Genomic DNA, 20,349 nt, shown 5'->3' with positions numbered 1-20,349 from the left:
ATCCTTTTCTTTGTGCTATTCTGTTTAGTCTTGTATTTAAAAGCCTTAACACTGGTATTCTGAATTTCACTTTGGAATGTTTTTTAAACATTTCCCCCTCCCCCAGATTCTACCATTTTGTTTATAGGGTTTTTACAAACCACAGGATATGTTCACTCTGAGTGTTACCTTCCTTCCCCTTCTCAATTTTTTTGTATGCAGTTTTGCTTTCTTTTCCATCATATTTCTCAAATTAACTTTTCAACTTTTTCTCCCTTCATTTTTCTTTAATATTAATTTGCTAACTTTTGATTTGTTGCAAGTCCTCTTCATTTGCCTAATTCTTTATCCACGTCAGTAAGATATATTAGATAGCAATGTGGAATATTTCAATCCTGAGTTGTCTACTTTCCCATATACTTCAAAATCCACTGGGATTTTTTTTTTTTTTTAACCAATACAATTTCTTTCAGTAACCTTTGGCCATATTCCTTACTTTATATCTTTGATTTTTAAATCTACATAAAGTTTCATTTCACCTTTTTATTGGTTCTGCCATGTGTAAGCATGGTACCTAAGTTTCTTCATAATAATTAGCTTTTGAGCTGCCCCTTGGGGAATTAGCTGCTTCTATAAGCATTCTATAAGGCAGCGCTTTTAGATAAAATTATAAAATACTTTGCACTCTGCCAATATTTTTGTAATACTTAATACACTATCACATGATTTTATATGAACTTGATATTCTTTAAATTATTTCAGATCTTTTTTGTTCTGCGCAAGAAAAATAGCCAAGTGACCTTCCTTCATGTATTTCATCATACCATCATGCCATGGACTTGGTGGTTTGGAGTCAAATTTGCTGCAGGTAGGCAAGAGAAAGTTGGGATCATGTGTTATAAACAGTAACATTTCTGTATGCTATAAACAAAAATATTTTTCTGAAATGTGATTTATAAGAAGCTCAAATCAAAGAGTCACTTTGTTTATACTTTTTTCATGAATTATTACTTGAAAACTAAACATAAGACTCTTAAAATAATTGGGTTTCCCCCACTCTTTAAATATGCGTAACTTCTGGCCACAGCCTTCTACACATATTCTTTAGTTGTTTTGTTTGTATTTTACTTTTTTCCCAAAAAGGTTTATTACATATCTTTAAATAAATAAATAAAATGGTAAAAGCTTTGGCTTTATAGGAGTATAGAGAACAATTTCCTGTATGTTCCCAGGAAGTTAGAATGCTTATCCCAAATTCCATGTCTTATTTGCCTTCAAATTTCTAATAGCTGACACACACTCTAACCCCTAATAGCTCTTTAAAGATGTATCAAATTGTGGTTACCCCAAACTCTTAAAGCATCCTACCATGTTAAAGGATGTGTTGATATTGTTTCTAAGGTCCAAAATAGTTTAAATTGAAAACTTGGAAATAGGTTGTTTGTTTCTTTTTCCTTTTAGGCTTCTGAACATCTAAAATTGGAGAAACCAGAAGTAATTTTATCCTATTATGCAGTTTTAAATAAGTGATATCCCCAAGGGGATATATTCTTGGTTGGGGAATTTATTTATTCCAGTTTCTTAAATTTTAGAAGTCTTCAAATAGGCCCATAGCTCATAACATTTCTGTGAATAGTTTGCCTCTACTGGCCTTTCTGACTGCTAGACTAAAAGAAAGGAGGAACCACAATTGAGGAACTCTTGTTTGAGTTCTAGACTCTCTAAGCATGGAGGAATAAAATCTACATATATCAGAGCATGAGAGGACATGGATAAGCCAGTGTCTGGAAGGGGATGCCAGAACCCAGAGGAGCCACAGAGGCTGCAAATCATGAGTAAACAGCTGTCCCTACCATGGCTTATGGGCATCGGATTTTCCAGGATGTAAAGTACCTCCTTGCTCAAAATTGGCATTTATTATTGAGAAACGTTTTTAAGTAAATGTAGCTGCTTTTTCTTATAAGGTCTGTACGAAAAACATTTAACTTATATTAAAACAAGATAGTCCCAGCGGTGTACATTTCTCAAATCAATGGTAACTATATTATTTAATCTCCATTATTTTACTTATCCTTACTTTCTGTGTTTCTGTTTCTTCTTCTACGCATATTGCCCATTTCCATTCTTTCTGTAGTGATATACATTGAGACTTAGTGGTGTTTGTGAAAAAATGGAAAATACCTAAACACTCACTAATAGAGTGGTTATTATTACTTGTGTATGTGTAACTGTGAAACAAAAATGATATTGAGAAGTATCAAATGTCCTAAAATGAGGATCTTATACACAGGGACTTAACAAAGCTCATCTTCTTTGTTAAGCAACTTGACTCCTAAATTATCAGAAATGGATGATTATTCTATTTTTAAAGTATGCTAGAAAAGGTGCTTTCATATCCTTATAATTTATTTATTCTGGTTTCTTGCATGAGGCCAGAATACACACTGAAAAATAAATGTGAATAGAAAAAAATTGGAAGGCAGTATCCCAAAATATAAGCAGTGGTGATTTAGAGATAGTGAAAGAAAAAGTGTTTTTTTTTCCTCCTTCTTTATTTCCCTCCCTTTTTCTGTATTTTCTAATTTTTGTATATTGAATATCTGATAGTTCAGTAATGGGAGAAATAAATTTTATTTAATGAATTGAAAATTTTTCTAACTTCCATGTTTGAGTCTATTGATAGTATAGTTTCCATTTCAAAAGCAAGCAGTGCTTTTAATAATGAGAATTTAAATATGACATACCTCATTTTTTTTTTTTTTTGAGGCAGAGTTTTGCTCTTGTTGTTCAGGCTGGAGTGCAATGGTGCGATCTTGGCTCTGCCTCCCAGGTCCAAGTGATATACCTCAATTTTTAAGTGGTACTACTATGTTTATGGACATCAGTCACTTTACAATGGGTTTCTTGTCCACACCTTAATCCTTCTTCTTTACAAAATGAAAATAGTAGATGATAGTTTTTGTCTCCCTCATATGTTCCATGCATTGGTACTTCTATTCAGTCTTACATGTGGAATTCTAGTAAACACTTGTTCAGCAGACCTGATATCTGTGTCAGAGACAAGCACAACAACAAAACCTATTTCCAGAAATGTAGTTTGGGCACTAACTTCCATTCCTAGAATGAAACTGTCCATTCTAAACTGTTCTTTGCAAAAACATGAGCATAGCTGATCTCTAGCTAGTATTTAATTTCCTGTTTTTCTGTTGTACTCCTCAATGGGGTAATAGCAATCCAGCTTTTCTTTTGAATAGGACGAAAATATTTCTGTGGTAGATTTTTATATTAATTGTGCATATATCTCCTTCCAGAGATATGGAGAACAGTGATAATTACCCAGGTGATTCCTTTGTTTTTTCCAAAGGAGTAAAATGTGGTGGTACTAATTGTAATTCATTCTTAGATGTTTGTTTACAGACCCATTATCATAAAGAAGAGCACAGGCTTAGAAAATATTTGGTTAGAAAGCCTTCCAAAGAACATACAAAAAGCATTACTAATTAAAATATAGTTGTTTTGTAAATAAACTTATTAAAATAGCTTGTCAGAAAATAATTATAACTAGAGAAAGTAAACATGTTACTTTTATTTGACAGCTTATTTTGATCGGTAAGCCTTAGGAAACACTCTTGGCTACACTAGTGCTTTGTTAAATCCCTGTGTATAAGTTTCTCATTTTAGGTTATTTAATGGTGAAAGTGTCCAAATAGAAAATAGGCACTCCTCTATTAAATAATAGGAGAGGCATCTTAGTTAGAAAAGCTCTGACTTAGTTCCATATCAAAGGTGAAATATATTTTCTATGTGTATATTATTATGAAACACAAATGAATTTGAGAGGTATTTGGCTTATCCTTCTTTTAAGCAGCTTGACTCCTAAACTATCAGAAGTAGACAACTATTCTGTTTATTTTTTGAGACATTTCGCTCTTGTCACCCAGGCTGGAGTGCAGGGGCGCGATCTTGGTTCACTGCAACCTCTGCCTCCTGGGTTCAAGTGATTCTCCTGCCTCAGCCTCCTGAGTAACTGGGACTACAGGCACCCACCACCACGCCCAGCTTATTTTTTGTATTTTTAGTAGATACAGGGTTTTGCCATGTTGGGCAGGCTGGTCTTGAACTCCTGACCTCAGGTGGTCTGCCTGCCTCGGCCTCCCAAAATGCTGAGATTACAATCACGCCTGGCCGAACTATTCTATTTTTAAATTAACTTAGAAAAGGTGTTCTTACACCACAGTAATTTGTTTATTCAAATTTCCTTTGGGAACGAAGGCTAATCCAAGTGTAAATAATACAAGCTGGAAAGTTGTTAATAAGCTTCATTAATTCCATTCCTTCTGACTTGAAATTTATGGTAATTGAGGGATTAGCTAAAATTTGGTTTACTCTAGTCAAGTGGAGAAAGTTTATGTAGAACAGTATAGCATAAATGAGGCTTTGGAAGAATAGTTAACAACTTTAAAGTAATTATTTAAAACAAGTTATTTTAACAGAGTACTTCAGCAGTGCTAGTATCTAGACATATCTAGAATTGCTACAATTATGAATAATTATTTAAAAATTGGGGAAGATCCAAGATGGCCAGTTAGGAGCAGCTCAGGATTGCAGCTCCCAGTGAAAGCACAGAGGGTGAGTGGACGCCGCATTTCCAGATGGATTTTTATTGCCCACAGACCAGGAGATTTCCCAGGCAGAGGAGCCCCACGGGTCGCCAGCGCGGCTGTTTTGACCGGCGCGGCGGTTCCCAGTGCAGAGTAAACGGAACTGTGTCCCCACTTAGCCAGCAAGGGGAGCTGAAACAGGGAGCCAGGCCAGGAGATTCCTGGGCAAAAAAGCGCCACGAATCTCAGAGCCACAGTTTCAGCCGGCGCAGTGGGTCGCCACACGGGAAATCACACAAATCCTGGCGCCTTTTCAACAGGCGACCAGGACACCTGGGAGAGAGCCGACCGTTCAACTAAAAAATAAAAGGCTCTGAGGCAGGGAGCCAGGTGATCAGGCCCAGCTGGTCCCACCCCCACAAAAACAAAAACAAAAAAACAGCAATTGGAAACGCTCTGGGTTGAGCGTTTCACAGCAAGCACAGCTGGACCCAGGACGGTCCAGCTCGGTGGGGGAGGGACGTCTGCCATTACCGAGGCACTCCACCACTACGGAGGCAGTCCGCCATTGCTGAGGCAGCCTGCCATTGCCAAGGCAACCCGCCATAGCTGAGGCAGCCTGCCATTGCCGAGGCAACACGCCGTTACAGAGAGAGTCCGTCATTACAGAGGCGGGCCACCATTGCCGAGGCAGGTCTAACTACACCTATATAAACAGGACTGCAGGGAAGTTCACACAGCAGCTGGGCAGAGCCCACAGCAGCTCAGCGAAGCCTCTGCAGGCAGAGAGTGACTAGGCTGCCTCCTTGTCAGGCAGGGCAGCCCTGAAGGAAAAAAAAAAGGCAGCAGCACAGCAGAAACTCATAAATAAAGCCCTAACTCCCTGGGACAGAACACCTGGGAAAAAAAAGGGGTTTATGAGTTCTGCTGCTACAGACTTAAACTTACCTGCCCAGCAACTCTGAATGAACAACGGAGCTCACAGCTCAGCACTTGAGCTACTATAAAGGACAGACTGTTTCCTCAAGCAGCTCCCTGACCCCCGAATATCCAAAGAGTCACCTCATAAAGGAGAGCTCAGACTGACATTTGGCAGGTATCCTTCTGGGACAAAGCAGAAGAAACTGGTAGCAACCTTTACTGTTCGGCAGCTGCTGCAAGTGATCCCCAGGCAAGCAGGACCTGGAGTGGACCTCAGCAGTCCTACAGCAGAGGGGCCAGACAGTTAAAAGGAAAATTAAGAAACAGAAATAACTTCAACATCAACAAACAGGACGTCCACTCAGAGACCCAATCAGAAAGTCAGCAACTACGAAGTCGACAGGTGGATAAATCCACAAAGATGGGAAGAAACCAGCGCAAAAAGGATGAAAACACCCAAAACCAGAACACCTCTCCTCCTACAAGGGATCACAACTCCTCACCAGCAAGGGAACAAGACTGGATGGAGAATGAGTGTGATGAAATGACAGAATCAGGCTTCAGAAGTTGGGTAATAGGAAACTTCCGTGAGCTAAAAGAACATGTTCTAACCCAATGCAAAGAAACTAAGAACCTTGAAAAAAGATTTGACGAAATGCTAACGAGAATGGACAACTTAGAGAGGAATATAAGTGAATTGATGGAGCTGAAAAACACAACACGAGAACTTCGTGAAGCATGCACAAGTTTCAACAGCCGAATTGACCAAGCAGAAGAAAGGATATCAGAGGTAGAAGATCAACTCAATGAAATAAAACGAGAAGGCAAGATTAGAGAAAACAGGGTAAAAAGGAATGAACAAAGTCAACAAGAAATATGGGCCTATGTGAAAAGACCTAATCTACGTTTGATAGGTGTACCTGAATGTGATGAAGAGAATGCATCCAAGCTGGAAAATACTCTTCAGGATATTATCCAGGAAAACTTCCCCAACCTAGCAAGGCAGGCCAATATTCAAGTCCAGGAAATACGGAGAACACCACACCACAAAGATATTCCTCAAGAAGAGCAACCCCAAGGCACATAATCATCAGATTCACCAGGGTTGAAATGAAGGAGAAAATGCTAAGGGCAGCCAGAGAGAAAGGTTGGGTTACCCACAAAGGGAAGCCCATCAGACTCACAGCATCTCTCAGCAGAAACCCTACAAGCCAGAAGAGAGTGGGGGCCAATATTCAACATCCTTAAAGAAAAGAACTTTCAATCCAGAATTTCATATCCAGCCAAACTAAGCTTCATAAGTGAAGGAAAAATAAAATCCTTTGTGAAAAAACAAGCACTCAGAGATTTCATCACCACCAGACCTCCTTTACAAGAGCTCCTGAAAGAGGCCTACACAAAGAAAAGAACAACCAGTACCAGCCACTCCAAAAACATACCAAATGGCAAAGAGCATCAACACAATGAAGAATTTGCATCAACTAATGGGCAAAACAGCCGGCTAACATCAAAATGGCAGTATCAAATTCACACATAACAATTTAACCCTAAACATAAATGGACTAAATGCCCCAATCAAAATACACACACTGGCAAATTGGATAAAAAGCCAAAACCCATCGGTGTGCTGTATCCAGGAAACCCATCTCACATGAAAGGATACACAAAGGCTCAAAATAAAGTGATGGAGAAAGATTTACCAAGCAAATGGAGAGCAAAAAAAAAAAAACAGGAGCTGCAATTCTCATTTCTGATAAAATAGACTTTAAAGCAACAAAGATCAAAACAGACAAAGAAGGACATTACATAATGGTAAAAGGATCAATGCAACAAGAAGAGCTAACAATCTTAAATATATATGCACATAATACAGGAGACCCAGATACATAAGGCAAGTTCTTAATGACTTACAAAGAGACTTAGACTCCCACACAATAATAGTGGGAGACTTTAACACCCCATTGTCAATATTAGATCAATGAGACAGAAAATTAACAAGGATATCCAGGACTTGAACTCAGACCTGGACCATACAAACCTAATAGACATTTACAGAACTCTCCACCCCAAATCCACAGAATATACATTCTTTTCAGTACCACATCACACCTACTCTAAAATTGACCACATAATTGGAAGTAAATCACTCCTCAGCAAATGCAAAAGAACGGAAACCATAACAAACAGTCTCTCAGACCACCGTGCGATCAAGTTAGAACTCAGAATTCAGAAACCAACCCAGAACTGCACAGCTTCATGGAAACTGAACAACTTTCTCTTGAATGTTGACTGGATAAACAATGAAATGAAGGCAGAAATAAAGATGTTCTTCGAAACCACGAGAACGAAGACACCACATACCAGAATCTCTGGGACACATTTAAAGCAGTCTCTAGAGGAAAATATATAGCATTAAGTGCCCACATTAGAAGCAAGGAGAGATCTAAAATTGACACCCTATCGTCAAAATTGAAAGAGCTAGAGGAGCAAGATCAAAAATACTCAGAACCTAGCAGAAGACAAGAAATAACTAAGATCAGAGCAGAACTGAAGGAGACAGAGACACGAAAAACCCTTCAAAAAATCAATAAATCCAGGAGCTGGTGTTTTGAAAAGATCAGCAAAATAGACAGACCACAAGCCACATTAATAAAAAAGGAAAGAGAGAATAACCAAATAGATGCAATAAAAAATGATAAAGGGGATATCACCACAGATTCCACAGAATTTCAAACCATCATCAGAGATTATTACAAACAACTCTATACACATAAACTAGAAAACCTGGAAGAAATGGATAAATTCCTGGACAGTAGTCTCCTCCCATGCCTAAACCGGGAAGAAGTTGAAACCCTGAATAGACCAATAACAAGGTCTGAAGTCGAGGCAGCAGTCAAGAGCCTACCACCCAAAAAAAGCCCAGGTCCAGATGGGTTCACAGCCGAATTCTACCAGACATACAAAGAGGAGCTGGTACCATTCATACTGAAACTATTCCAAATAATCCAAAAAGAGGAAATCCTTCCCAGATCTTTTTATGAGACCAACATCATCCTGATACCAAAACCCGGCAGAGACTCAACAAGTAAAGAAAACTACAGACTAATATCCATGATGAACATAGATGCAAAAATCTTCAATAAAATACTGGCAAGCCGATTGCAACAGCACATCAAAAAGCTTATCCACCATGATCAAGTAGGATTCATCCTGGGGATGCAAGGCTGGTTCAACATACGTAAGTCTATAAATGTAATTCACCACATAAACAGAATCAAAGACAAAAAACACATGATTATCTCAATTGATGCAGAGAAGGCCTTCCACAAAATTCAACAGCCCTTTATGCTAAAAACCCTCAATAAACTAGGTATTGACGGAACATATCTCAAAATAACCAACAGCCAATATCATACTGAATGGGCAAAATCTGGAAGCATTCCCTTTGAAATCTGGCTCTAGACAAGGATGCCCTCTCTCACCACTCCTATTCATTATAGTACTGGACGTTCTAGCCAGAGCAATCAGGCAAGAAAAAGAAATAAAGGGCATTCAAATAGGAAAGGAGGAAGTCAAATTGTCTCTCTTTGCAGATGACATGATTGTATATCTAGAAGACCCCATCATCTCAGCCCAAAATCTCCTGAAACTGATAAGCAACTTCTGCAAAGTCTCAGGATACAAAATCAATGTGCAAAAATCACAAGCATTCCTATACACCAATAACAGACTTAAAGAGAGCCAAATCAAGAAGGAACTGCCATTCACAATTGCTACAAAGAGAATAAAATACCTAGGAATACAACTAACAAGGAATGTAAAGGACCTCTTCAAGGAGAACTACACACCACTGCTCCACGAAATAAGAGAGGACACAAACAGATGGAGAAACATTCCATGTTCATGGTTAGCAAGAATCAATATGAAAATGGCTATACTGCCCAAAGTAATATACAGATTCAATGCTATCCCCATCAAGCTACCAATGACCTTCTTCACAGAACTGGAAAAAACCACCTTAAACTTCATATGGAACCAAAAGAGAACCCGCATAGCCAAGTCAATTCTAAGCAAAAAGAACAAAGCGGGAGGCATCACACTACCGGACATCAAACTATACTACAAGGCTACAGTAATCAAAACAGCATGGTACTGGTACCAAAACAGAGATATAGACCAATGGAACAGAACAGAGGCCGTGGAGGCAACACAACGTATCTACAACCATCCGATCTTTGACAAACTTGACAAAAACAAGCAATGGGGAAAGGATTCCCTGTTTAATAAGTGGTGTTGGGAAAACTGGCTAGCCATATGCAGAAAGCAGAAACTTGACCCCTTCCTGACACCTTACACTAAAATTAACTCCAGATGGATTAAAGACTTAAACATGAGACCTAACACCATAAAAACCCTAGAAGAAAATCTAGGCAAAAACCATTCAGGACATAGGCGTAGGCAAGGACTTCATGACCAAAACACCAGAAGCATTGGCAACAAAAGCCAAAATAGACAAATGGGACCTAATCAAACTCCACAGCTTCTGCACGGCAAAATAAACAGTCATTAGAGTGAATTGGCAACCAACAGAATGGGGAAAAACTTTTGCAGCTTACTCCTCTGACAAAGGGCTGATATCCAGAAGTTACAATGAACTAAAACGGATTTACAAGAAAAAAACAAACAAGCCCATTCAAAAGTGGGCGAAGGATATGAACAGATACTTTACAAAAGAAGACATACATGAGGCCAACAAACATATGAAAAAATGCTCATCATCACTGGTCATTAGAGAAATGCAAATCAAAACTACATTGAGATACCATTTCATGCCAGTTAGAATGGCGATCATTAAAAAATCAGGAGACAGCAGATGCTCAAGAGGATGTGGAGAAGTAGGAACACTTTTACACTGTTGGTGGGAGTGTAAATTAGTTCAACCATTGTGGAAGCAGTGTGACGATTCCTCAAGGACCTAGAAATAGAAATTCCATTTGACCCAGCAATCCCATTACTGGGTATATATCCAAAGGATTATAAATCGTTCTACTATAAGGACACATGCACACGAATGTTCATAGCAGCACAGTTTACAATAGCAAAGACCTGGAACCAACCCAAATGCCCATTGATGATAGACTGGACAGGGAAAATGTGGCACATATACACCATGGAATATTATGGAGCCATCAAAAACGATGAGTTCGCGTGCTTTGTAGGGACATGGATGCACCTGGAAACTATCATTCTCAGCAAACTGACACAAGAACAAAATCAAACACCGCATGTTCTCACTCATAGGCGGGTGTTGATCAATGAGAACACATGGACACAGGTAGGGGAGCACTATACACTGGGGTCTGTTGGGGGGAAATAGGGGAGGGACAGCGGGGGGTGGGGAGTTGGGGAGAGATAGCATGGGGAGAAATGCCACATATAGGTGAAGGGGAGGAAGGCAGCAAATCACACTTCCACGTATGCACCTATGCAACAGTCTTGCATGTTCTTCACATGTACCCCAAAACCTAAAATGCAATAAAAAAAAATTAAGGAAAAAAATAATAATTTCTCCTGTGTAACAATTTTATTAGATTTTTTCCTTTTAAGATTATAAGTGATGAATTTGTATTATCCTTTAAACTTTCTGAAATGCATGGTGTTTATGAATTCAGTTCTTCTTCTACCATAATCTAATTTGATGAGATTTAAGAGAATAGAATGTTTTAGAGAAAATTGTAAATTCCAGGTCAACATTACTAAGCTGACTCAGGCTATACATAAAGAATACATATTTTTCCAGATTGTTCTTCTTAGGAAAGGGACCCTAGGGGACAGTGTTCCCCCTGCCACACTATCAGCTGAACACCCTGTTACCCCTTCTGCTATATTACTGGTCTAGCTAAAGACAATTGAAATGATCTTTTCTTACATTCCCACATGTTCTTGGCTTCTATTCTTAATTGAAGGTGATCGGTAGGAAATGTGGCAAAATTAGAAGAGGAAAACCAAGATAGGAAGGCATAATTAATTGGAAGCAGTAAGTTAGGATGGTTTAACAATTAATAGATATTTACTTTGGGAAAACAATAATTCATTAAAGTAAATATAGCAGTTTGTTAATGAAAGCCAGTGGTTTTACTGCCAAAATTATTTAATGAAGATTATTGAGAGTAGGAAAAGTAAATTTGATTCCACACAATCACATGTACAAAAATATTCTTAGCAGCTTTATTCAGAATAGCCCAAATTGGAAGCAACCCACATGTCTGTCAATAGGAGAATGGGTAACTAATGATGCATTTATATGGTATAATACTATGAAGTAGTAAAAAGAGAAACTATCAATATATGTACCAGGTACAAAAGAGTACATCCTATGTAATTCCATTTATGTGAAGTTTAATAGCAGACAAAATTAGTAGTTGGTGATAAGAAGTTAGAGTAAAGGTTACCTTGGGAGGGGTATATTCGTGGAAGAACACATGGGAATCTTACGTGGTATTGGAAATGTTCTATATCTTGATCTTGGTGGTTACATGGGTGTATACATACATGAAAAATCATCAAGTTAAGATTAATGTACTTTGTGTACTTTCTATATGTTAACCCTCACTAAAATATAAATGTTATTACTATTATTTAGCAATATATTATATTTAAAAGGTAACTAAGTTTAAGTAAACTCAAATCATAAGACCACCTTATGCTAAGATATGACAAAATAAAGACATGCCAATTTACTTTCTCAGAAGTGTATCTTATATTTTACTAAATATACTATTCAGCTCCCTCTAATTTGATAGTTAACAGGATTTATATTTTATATATTTTTTCCCTAAATTTAAGAAATAATTATACAGAAAACTAAGTTTAGACAAAAATGTGGTTCATTTTAAGGAACAATGGCCCCATGTTACAATAATTTTATTTTCCAGGTGGTTTGGGAACATTCCATGCCTTTCTGAATACAGCTGTACATGTAGTCATGTATTCCTACTATGGACTCTGTGCGCTGGGACCAGCCTACCAGAAGTATTTGTGGTGGAAAAAATATTTGACATCATTACAGCTTGTGAGTAATTAATTTTCTTTAAAACCATATATGAAACAACTAGAGTCACTTGTTTTTACTGTGAATAGGATACTAGTTAAATAAACAACAAAGTTGGCCAGCCACAGTGGCTCATGCCTGTAATCCCAGCACTTTGGGAGGCCGAGACGGGCAGATCACTTGAGGTCAGGAGTTCAAGACCAGCTTGGCCAACATGATGAAACCTCATCTCTACTAAAAATACAAAAATTAGCTGGGCGTGGTGGCGGGCACCTGTAATCCCAGCTACTTGGGAGGCTGAGGCAGGAGAATTGCTTGAGCCTGGGAGATAGAGGTTGCAGTGAGCTGAGATCACGCCTTGGACTCTAGCCTGGGCAACAGAATGAGACTCCATCTCAAAAAAGAAAAAGAACAAAGTTAACAAAACAATAGGAGTTGAGTGTCTGGCCCTTATATAATATACCATCATTGTTCTTAATATGTTAGCTGAACGTTGTTAGAAACTTTGTTGAAAAGAAAGCATATTTGGTAACCAGGAGGCTGAGACAGTTAAACCAGCATGTGTATTTTTATGCCATCTTTATACTATTTTATGCATTTGTACAAAAATAAATATGTTTGTGATCAAAATAATTCCAAAATTGTAAGACAGTCAATAGATATAACACTAAATTAGAAATTTCATTAGATCTAAATGACCTTGAAGGAATGCAACTTTGAGGGAATGATGAGCCTTCCTGTGTGCTTACCCTTCAAGTCCTAACATTTATAAGTCCATCTTTCCTCCAATCAATAAAAAGCATTGTGAGAATTAAAAATGTAGAGGGTTAGACCAACATATATATATTACATAAATCTGAATACTGCCCCTTATATAAGCAGTGTTTGAAAGAGCAGAGGCACTCAGTTTAGACCTAATAATACATTCTAAGCATTAATTCTCAAAATATATGGTACTTAATTTTTTTGGAGAATAATTATGGGTTTGAGATGATGATTTGCTGTAAATTTTATTGGCATCTATTAAAAGGAGAATTCTGCCATCCTTGTATTTCCATATTTGCAGTCTATAATAAATTGATGTCATAGTCTGCCAGTAACACCAATGGGAAAATATGAATTTGGCTTAGATAGTGTGTTGAAGATTAATTTTTTATTAAAATCCTGTTACAGATTTCAATTACAGAATTTGCTAAATGAAATTTGGTACATTCATATAATGTGTTCTCCCAGGTGAGAGATTGATATTTTAATGTGTAAGGATCCAAAGTTAAGATCAGAGTATTTCCTTGCAAACTTATTTGTTATATCTGAAATTGGCAGCAAGCTCAATGACCAACCATAAGGAAATCATAAAATAGACTATTTTAATTCATACTTTGAAATACTATGAAGTCATGAAAATTACTCATTGTTGCTTCTTTAAAAAAATATTATTTTCTCAAAGTAGTATATGCTCATTGCCAATAAGTGAGAACACCTAATTAAGCAAAAAGAAAAAAAATACATGTAATTCTACCACCCAGGGATAATCACTGCTAATGTTTTTATTTTGTTCTCATCCAGTTTTTCTCTCAGGCATATGTATATACCTTTTACATGATTTGTATAGTATTGCATATATAATTTTGTTTTTAGGCTTTTGTTCTGTTAACATACTCTTAAATGTTGTACAGACTTTTTAATAATGTGGAAAAATACTGATGTAGAAAAAATAGGATGGACATTTGTTCATTATATTCTCAAAGGAATTAATTATACACAAGTACAAGTACACACATGCATAGAATGTTGAGGACATTGCTTAGTCTTCCTAAAGTTTTATTTTCTCTTTTGCAAAATGAGAGGAATAAATGGCTATGCTATGGGAATGTCAGAAACATACATTAAGATAATGCAAGGAAAGTTGATGATGATAAGGATAACATGATAATAAACTATATGAAAATCTTAACCATTATTATAACTAGATAGACTGTGGGTAATTGTTATCTATAGAGTTTTACTTTTCTAAAATTTCCATAAAACCCATGTTGCCTTTTAATCAGGGAAAACATGATAACCAGAAAATCTGAATATTAGCCTGGAAAAGGTCCCTTTTGGGACTGTGTAAGATGTTCTGCCCCACAGAGCCCTTGAGCCCTACTAGAAGGGCCACCAGTTCTCTCTTATACCTTATAGATTCTCTGCCTCAGTTGGCAGTTCAGACACATTTCCACCTATGACAGTGGAGGACAAGTGGCAGGTATAAAGATTCAGAGATGCTTTGGCTACTACAAAATTCAAGGGGCTCTAGGTAAAATGTTTTCATTTTCCAAAAATTAAAATATCTGGTCCAATATCAGGACAGAATATTTGAAATTGAAATCATCCTGAAAAAGTAGGCCACAAGGTAATGGTCCCATGGTCATTTCATCATAGTCAAGGACTCAAGTCAGAGACTTATAGAGAAAACTTGCTCTGTTGATTCTGTGAGTAGTGAAAAGGTTGCTGCACTGCACAGCACAAGGAAACATTTAAATATGGACCCTGCGGTTGTGCCATTTTGCAGTTCTGAATAGTGGATCCATACTTCCAACTGGCTTTTGATACTATAGCACCCATATCACTCCCAGGAAGGCTAGATTTAAAGATGGACTTCTCTGTCCAACAGTGCACTCCCTGCACCTTGGGTGTACATAAACATAGGTAGGTAAAGAATTGTAACTCTTCATATCTGGATAATTTTTTTTCATGCTTTCATTTTTTAGGTCCAGTTTGTTATTGTCACCATCCACATAGGCCAGTTCTTTTTCATGGAGGATTGCAAGTATCAGTTTCCAGTCTTTCTGTACGTCATTATGAGTTACGGTTGCATCTTTCTGCTGCTCTTTCTCCATTTTTGGTACCGTGCTTACACCAAAGGTCAGAGGTTGCCCAAAACTGTGAAAAATGGAACTTGTAAAAACAAAGATCACTGAAGCACAACATAAGTCTATGATCGAAAGTGATACATTGTCTTCCTTGACAATCGAGATATTTACCTATGCAGTGCATTTTGTATATTTTTCAAAACTAAGAGCTTGTATTTTTATGATAAGTTATTGGGATGTCTGATATTTGAGAGCCTGAAGCTCCCAGATAACAGTCTTCTGATAGTTAGAGCCTACAGCAGCCAGGAGTTTGTTTCTTTTTTTTTAAAGGGGCTTTTAAACCGAATCCAAAGGTTTTGTTTAACACATTTTGTTACAGTGAAAGGAAGATATGAAGCAATACAGTACTCTTCAAGGAAGTCCAGTAAAGATGAAAAATACCATTAGATATTTTGAGCAAGGACGGAGATCCATGTGATACAATAGATTCCCTCTGCTGGGTCTGGAAACCTCCAACCGTAGGCCCTGACTTTGTCATTTATTGACTATATTCAGAAGATACTATATTTGCTCTAGAGTTAATTCCCATTTTAGCGAGCTAACACAGGTGAAAATTGAGTGAGTTTTTGATAACTTGTCATTTTAAATCACTAATGATAATTTTCAAAGGATCTTTTGAGTAGCCATCACCAGTTCTGCTGATAAGACTTCCTCACAACCCTTTTGCTGTACAAACAGTTTCGCAGTAACAATCCTTTGGGTTAGTACCCTGATGCATTTGACACCAAGTTTCATTCAGTTGATTATTTTGAAAATAAGATGATTTGTTTTAATGGGTTAATGAACACTATGTTATTACTGTTTTACAATTAACTATATCTTTGGAAAGAGGTGAATTTGTCAATGAAAAACGTACTGTGTAGTTCAGTGGGAAAAATCTGTTGTCTGGTATAGTATCACACCACTTTCTTACATTGTCATGGTTTAAATTATTATCTTGGTTAAATATATAGGTTAGATACTTAAATGTTCAGATCATTAGCACACTGCAGGTACAACCTTAAATCATAAATAATATTACCCATTGTACACAGTTTCCAGATTGGGTTAGAGTGACTGTGAAGCAACTAGAGGCAAATTGTGGCACAGAGAATATCTAGGGGAAAATTGATTATGTAAGCAAGGGCTGTTCTACTTTGGGAGAGAGACAGACTACATAATAGCTATAGATTATGTAAAGTTATAGATATACTGCACAATAAAATATTTTCCAGAATTGTGAATTAATCAACAACCTGGATTTCTGTTTCCAGACCTATAAACCATATAACGAAGGACTGAAACTCATTTGGCATAGACTTTGTTTCTTTAAAATCACTACTTTCTAAAATTCTGTTATTTTTACATTTTCTTATCAGAAAACCAAAACTATTAGTCAGCAGAGTTTTGTCCAAGAAATAGCAATATTTGGACATTTGTGAATTTTTCCCAGTTTTTTTCTTCTTTTATTTATATTCAGTTTTGAAGGACTGTTTATGTTCATAGGACTTTAAACAATTTAAGGCCCCAGTTAATTTTGAACACACAGATATACTTATTGTACAACAATGCCTAAGTTTTACTCAATATCTTGGCCTTTTATCTTTACACTTACCAGATTCATAAGGTTATTTGCCTTTGAGTAATCTTTTGCGATTTCACTTGATTACAGTATGAGAAGGTAAAGGTTGATAAATGGGAGTAATTTTATATATTTTTTTTAAAAAAATAAAGGACAAAAGAGCACAGCTAAAGGAAACTGCTGCTCTAATTTATTTCACTGCAAGGTCTCAGGACTCCTTAACTGTTTTCCAGGTTTGGCTCTTCATATCTAACCTGCGGTAAAATGAGAAGGTATGTCAGGTGCTGTTATAAATCACACCATTTCCAAAGACCCCAAGTGATAATAGAGACCAAAATGAGGCAAAAATAAAATAGATGAAACAGGAGAGTTTAATTCTTGCATACTTTCCGACCTTCATCATACAACCTCGTATAACCTCCCTGCAATCTTTGAAATGTTTAACTTGCCTATGAGCTAACATATAATAAAACACATACTCAATTATATGAATAGAAGTGGAGAGCTAGAATGCTACAAAATAAATCATAACTGCCAAAAGTATCCTGCATAGAAACATCAACATGATTGTGGATCAAAATGATTTTCACTGGATATAGAATTTATATAGGCCATATTTATTAAAAGAGTTCTGTGTGATCACATAGAGTTCCTTTGGGATTTCATCCCACTTTTCAGGACTTAATTTGTTTCGGTTTGCTTACCTAACAAACAACAACAACAAAAAAAAATAGTTCCAAATCTAGTTTATTACATAAAACTCTATGAATCCTTGAGGACCTATATGTATATTGTAAATAAATGCAAATATAGATTTTTAAATATCTATAGGACTTTGCCATTTTACTGCCTTAATTATAAAATTATGACATTATGTTCTATTACGCTTTATTTCTGTTAACTTTTTAAAGACTGGAACACTCCGTGGACATTGTTAAAGTTTGTTTTTCCCTGTGTATTATAATAAATTTGTGTTATTGCATATATATGTATGTGTATTTTCCATTTTGGAATCTAGCTGCATGTGTTTGCATGGGTCGGTGGCTTTTAATTTGAATACTCACCAATCAAAGTTATTTTATGTATTTCTTGTACATGTGCAGTGTTCATCTTTGGGATACAAAGACACCTAGGACATAATTGGTATCTCCTGGAGCTTACCAACCGGCAGATGAAATTATATGTCAGGGCAGTAGATGATAGGTGCCAAATGAGTGACAGTTCTGCCACTTAGCAGACTGGGAAGACTACCAAGGAATTTGAATTTGAGTTATATGTTTAGGTTGTACAGAATTTTAAAAATTAGTGGTATATTTTTAGGCAAGGTTTTTTAAGTGGAAAAAATTAACAAAAAAGAATAGTTTTTCCATCCCTACTGGCTCTAATAAATGGGGCAAGCTAATGATCACTGTTTGCTAAAATGAGAAGATTTGCTAAAACTGAAAAAAACAGTGATCATTAGCTAACCCCATTTCTTAGAGCCAGTAGGGATGGAAACAGAAGAAAGGTTGATGGGGACGGCTTGTGCTGATACGACCCGAACTCACTGATCAATCTTAATGTCATTCAAAGTGGGACAAGCAGATGTTTTGTCTCTTAATACACTGTAATATTATGAGGTATTCATGGCAAAAAAAATTTTGAACTTGAATCTAATCAATCCTCTATTCTAAACTACTAGTTACAGGAAATACAGAAGAGTTAAAAGACACCAAGAGGATACAATCAGCCAAGTCCAGAAAGTAGGAAATTCCATAGAACAAATGACCTGATTTCTTCAATAAATAAATGACATTAAAAAAAGGAAACCAGAGAAGGTAACTTCTGTAGATGAAAAGACTTAAGATATACTAACCAAATGTCATTTGAATCCTGATTTGAACAAACCATCATAAAAGGACATTCTTATAACAGTTAGATATAAGTGAACATGAACTAAATTTTAAAAGATGGGAGTTATTAATATTAGATATTACTGTATTGCAGATGGATATATTTTAAAGTCCTTATATGTGAGATATATACACTGAAGTATGTATATGTAAAATGATAGGTTGTCTGATTTCACTTTAATATACTCTAGTAAAAAGAAAAGGAGGTGTTGATAATTGTTAAAGTTGGGTAATGGGTTCACTTCATAGGAGTTTATTATACTCTTCTGTCTGCTTTTGTGTATGTTTGAAATTGTCCAGTTTTTAAAAAGCAATATGTGTACTATAATGTTCTATATAGATGTTATTTAAGTTAGAAATCAAAATAATAGAACTGCCATATTTTCACTGGTAGTCCGTATTTAGGGTTTTCACTGCATCTAAATGTCATGAGAAACTTTAATATGTACTGGATGTGGTCCCTGCCCTTAAAAAGTTTACAGTACAGTTTAAAAAGACAGGCCTACATAAAATGTTAATAAAAACAAAGCCAGCATACCTATTGACAAGTGAAAAGTGTATTACAGATTTGCAATATTATTTTCCTAATGTTAAGTAGTTAGCTTTGATAAAACAATGTAATGTTCATCAGGACCCACTGAAGATGTTTGATGGAGGAGTAACATGATCAGCCTGGGTATGAGAGCTTCTGGAAAAGAATCCCTTACATGGAGCCCAAAGCTCTCTGTCACCAGCACTTTCCAGTATTTCCTTCTTGTAGGAAGCAATTGGGTATAACAGACTGTAGTTACTGTCTGTCATTCCAAAGCATCATGCCATGTAGCTAAGTACTCTGGGGAGGGGCAAGGATATAGAGAAAATCCACATATACCATATACTGCAAGGGAAGAAGGTGTCTTTGTATGCTTCCTTGGGTACCAAATACAATAGAGTCTAGATCTGTTTCCTTCTAAAGGACTTTCCAGGAGTCCCACACAACAGCTTCCACTTACATCTCAATGGTCAAAACCGCCTCATGGCCATCTCTAGCTGCAAGGGAAGCTGTGAACTATAATTTTCTAGATGGGCACATTGTCATCTCCAAGAAAATTAGATTCTACTAGAAAGAAGGTCAGAAATGAAGTTTGGGTAAGCACCTGATGTAACCTCACCCACTGAGAATCCACCACCATGATGGGCCACTATTTTGCACAGGAGTACATATAATTCTTCAAGTGTCTAAATGGAAAAGTGATTGAACATACTTATTTAGGTCCATCACTGTGTCTGGCATCAGCCAATGATTAAATGATTATTTTTGGATGAATAAATATACATATAAGTTAGATATAATGTATTATATATAATAGATTCATTCAAAATGATTGATATATAATTTTTAATATAGACTACATATTGTATATATTCAGCGTACATATTTAGCTTATATTTT

General features: G+C 36.5%; 1 protein-coding gene across 11 annotated transcripts in view; it reads left to right on the top strand.

Moving 5' to 3' along the window:
* Positions 1-18,011, top strand: part of ELOVL7 (ELOVL fatty acid elongase 7) — a 70,633-nt gene extending 52,622 nt beyond the window's left edge. For all 11 annotated transcript variants that reach the window (XM_064376001.1, XM_064376002.1, XM_021670193.2 and 8 more), the window contains 3 exons: positions 742-847; positions 12,437-12,573; positions 15,303-18,011. In XM_064376001.1, the coding sequence (XP_064232071.1) occupies positions 742-847; positions 12,437-12,573; positions 15,303-15,512 (453 nt within the window). In that variant the 3' untranslated portion in view covers positions 15,513-18,011. The remainder of the gene's footprint in view (positions 1-741; positions 848-12,436; positions 12,574-15,302) is intronic.
* Positions 18,012-20,349: the final 2,338 nt, after the last annotated feature.

The sequence above is a fragment of the Aotus nancymaae genome, unplaced genomic scaffold (genome assembly GCF_030222135.1).
Source record: "Aotus nancymaae isolate 86718 unplaced genomic scaffold, 86718_ANA_hifiasm-v0.15.2.pri h1tg000014l, whole genome shotgun sequence".
Taxonomy (NCBI): domain Eukaryota; kingdom Metazoa; phylum Chordata; class Mammalia; order Primates; family Aotidae; genus Aotus; species Aotus nancymaae.
Note: the sequence above shows the minus strand (reverse complement) of the source record. Positions and strands in the feature narration are given on the sequence as shown.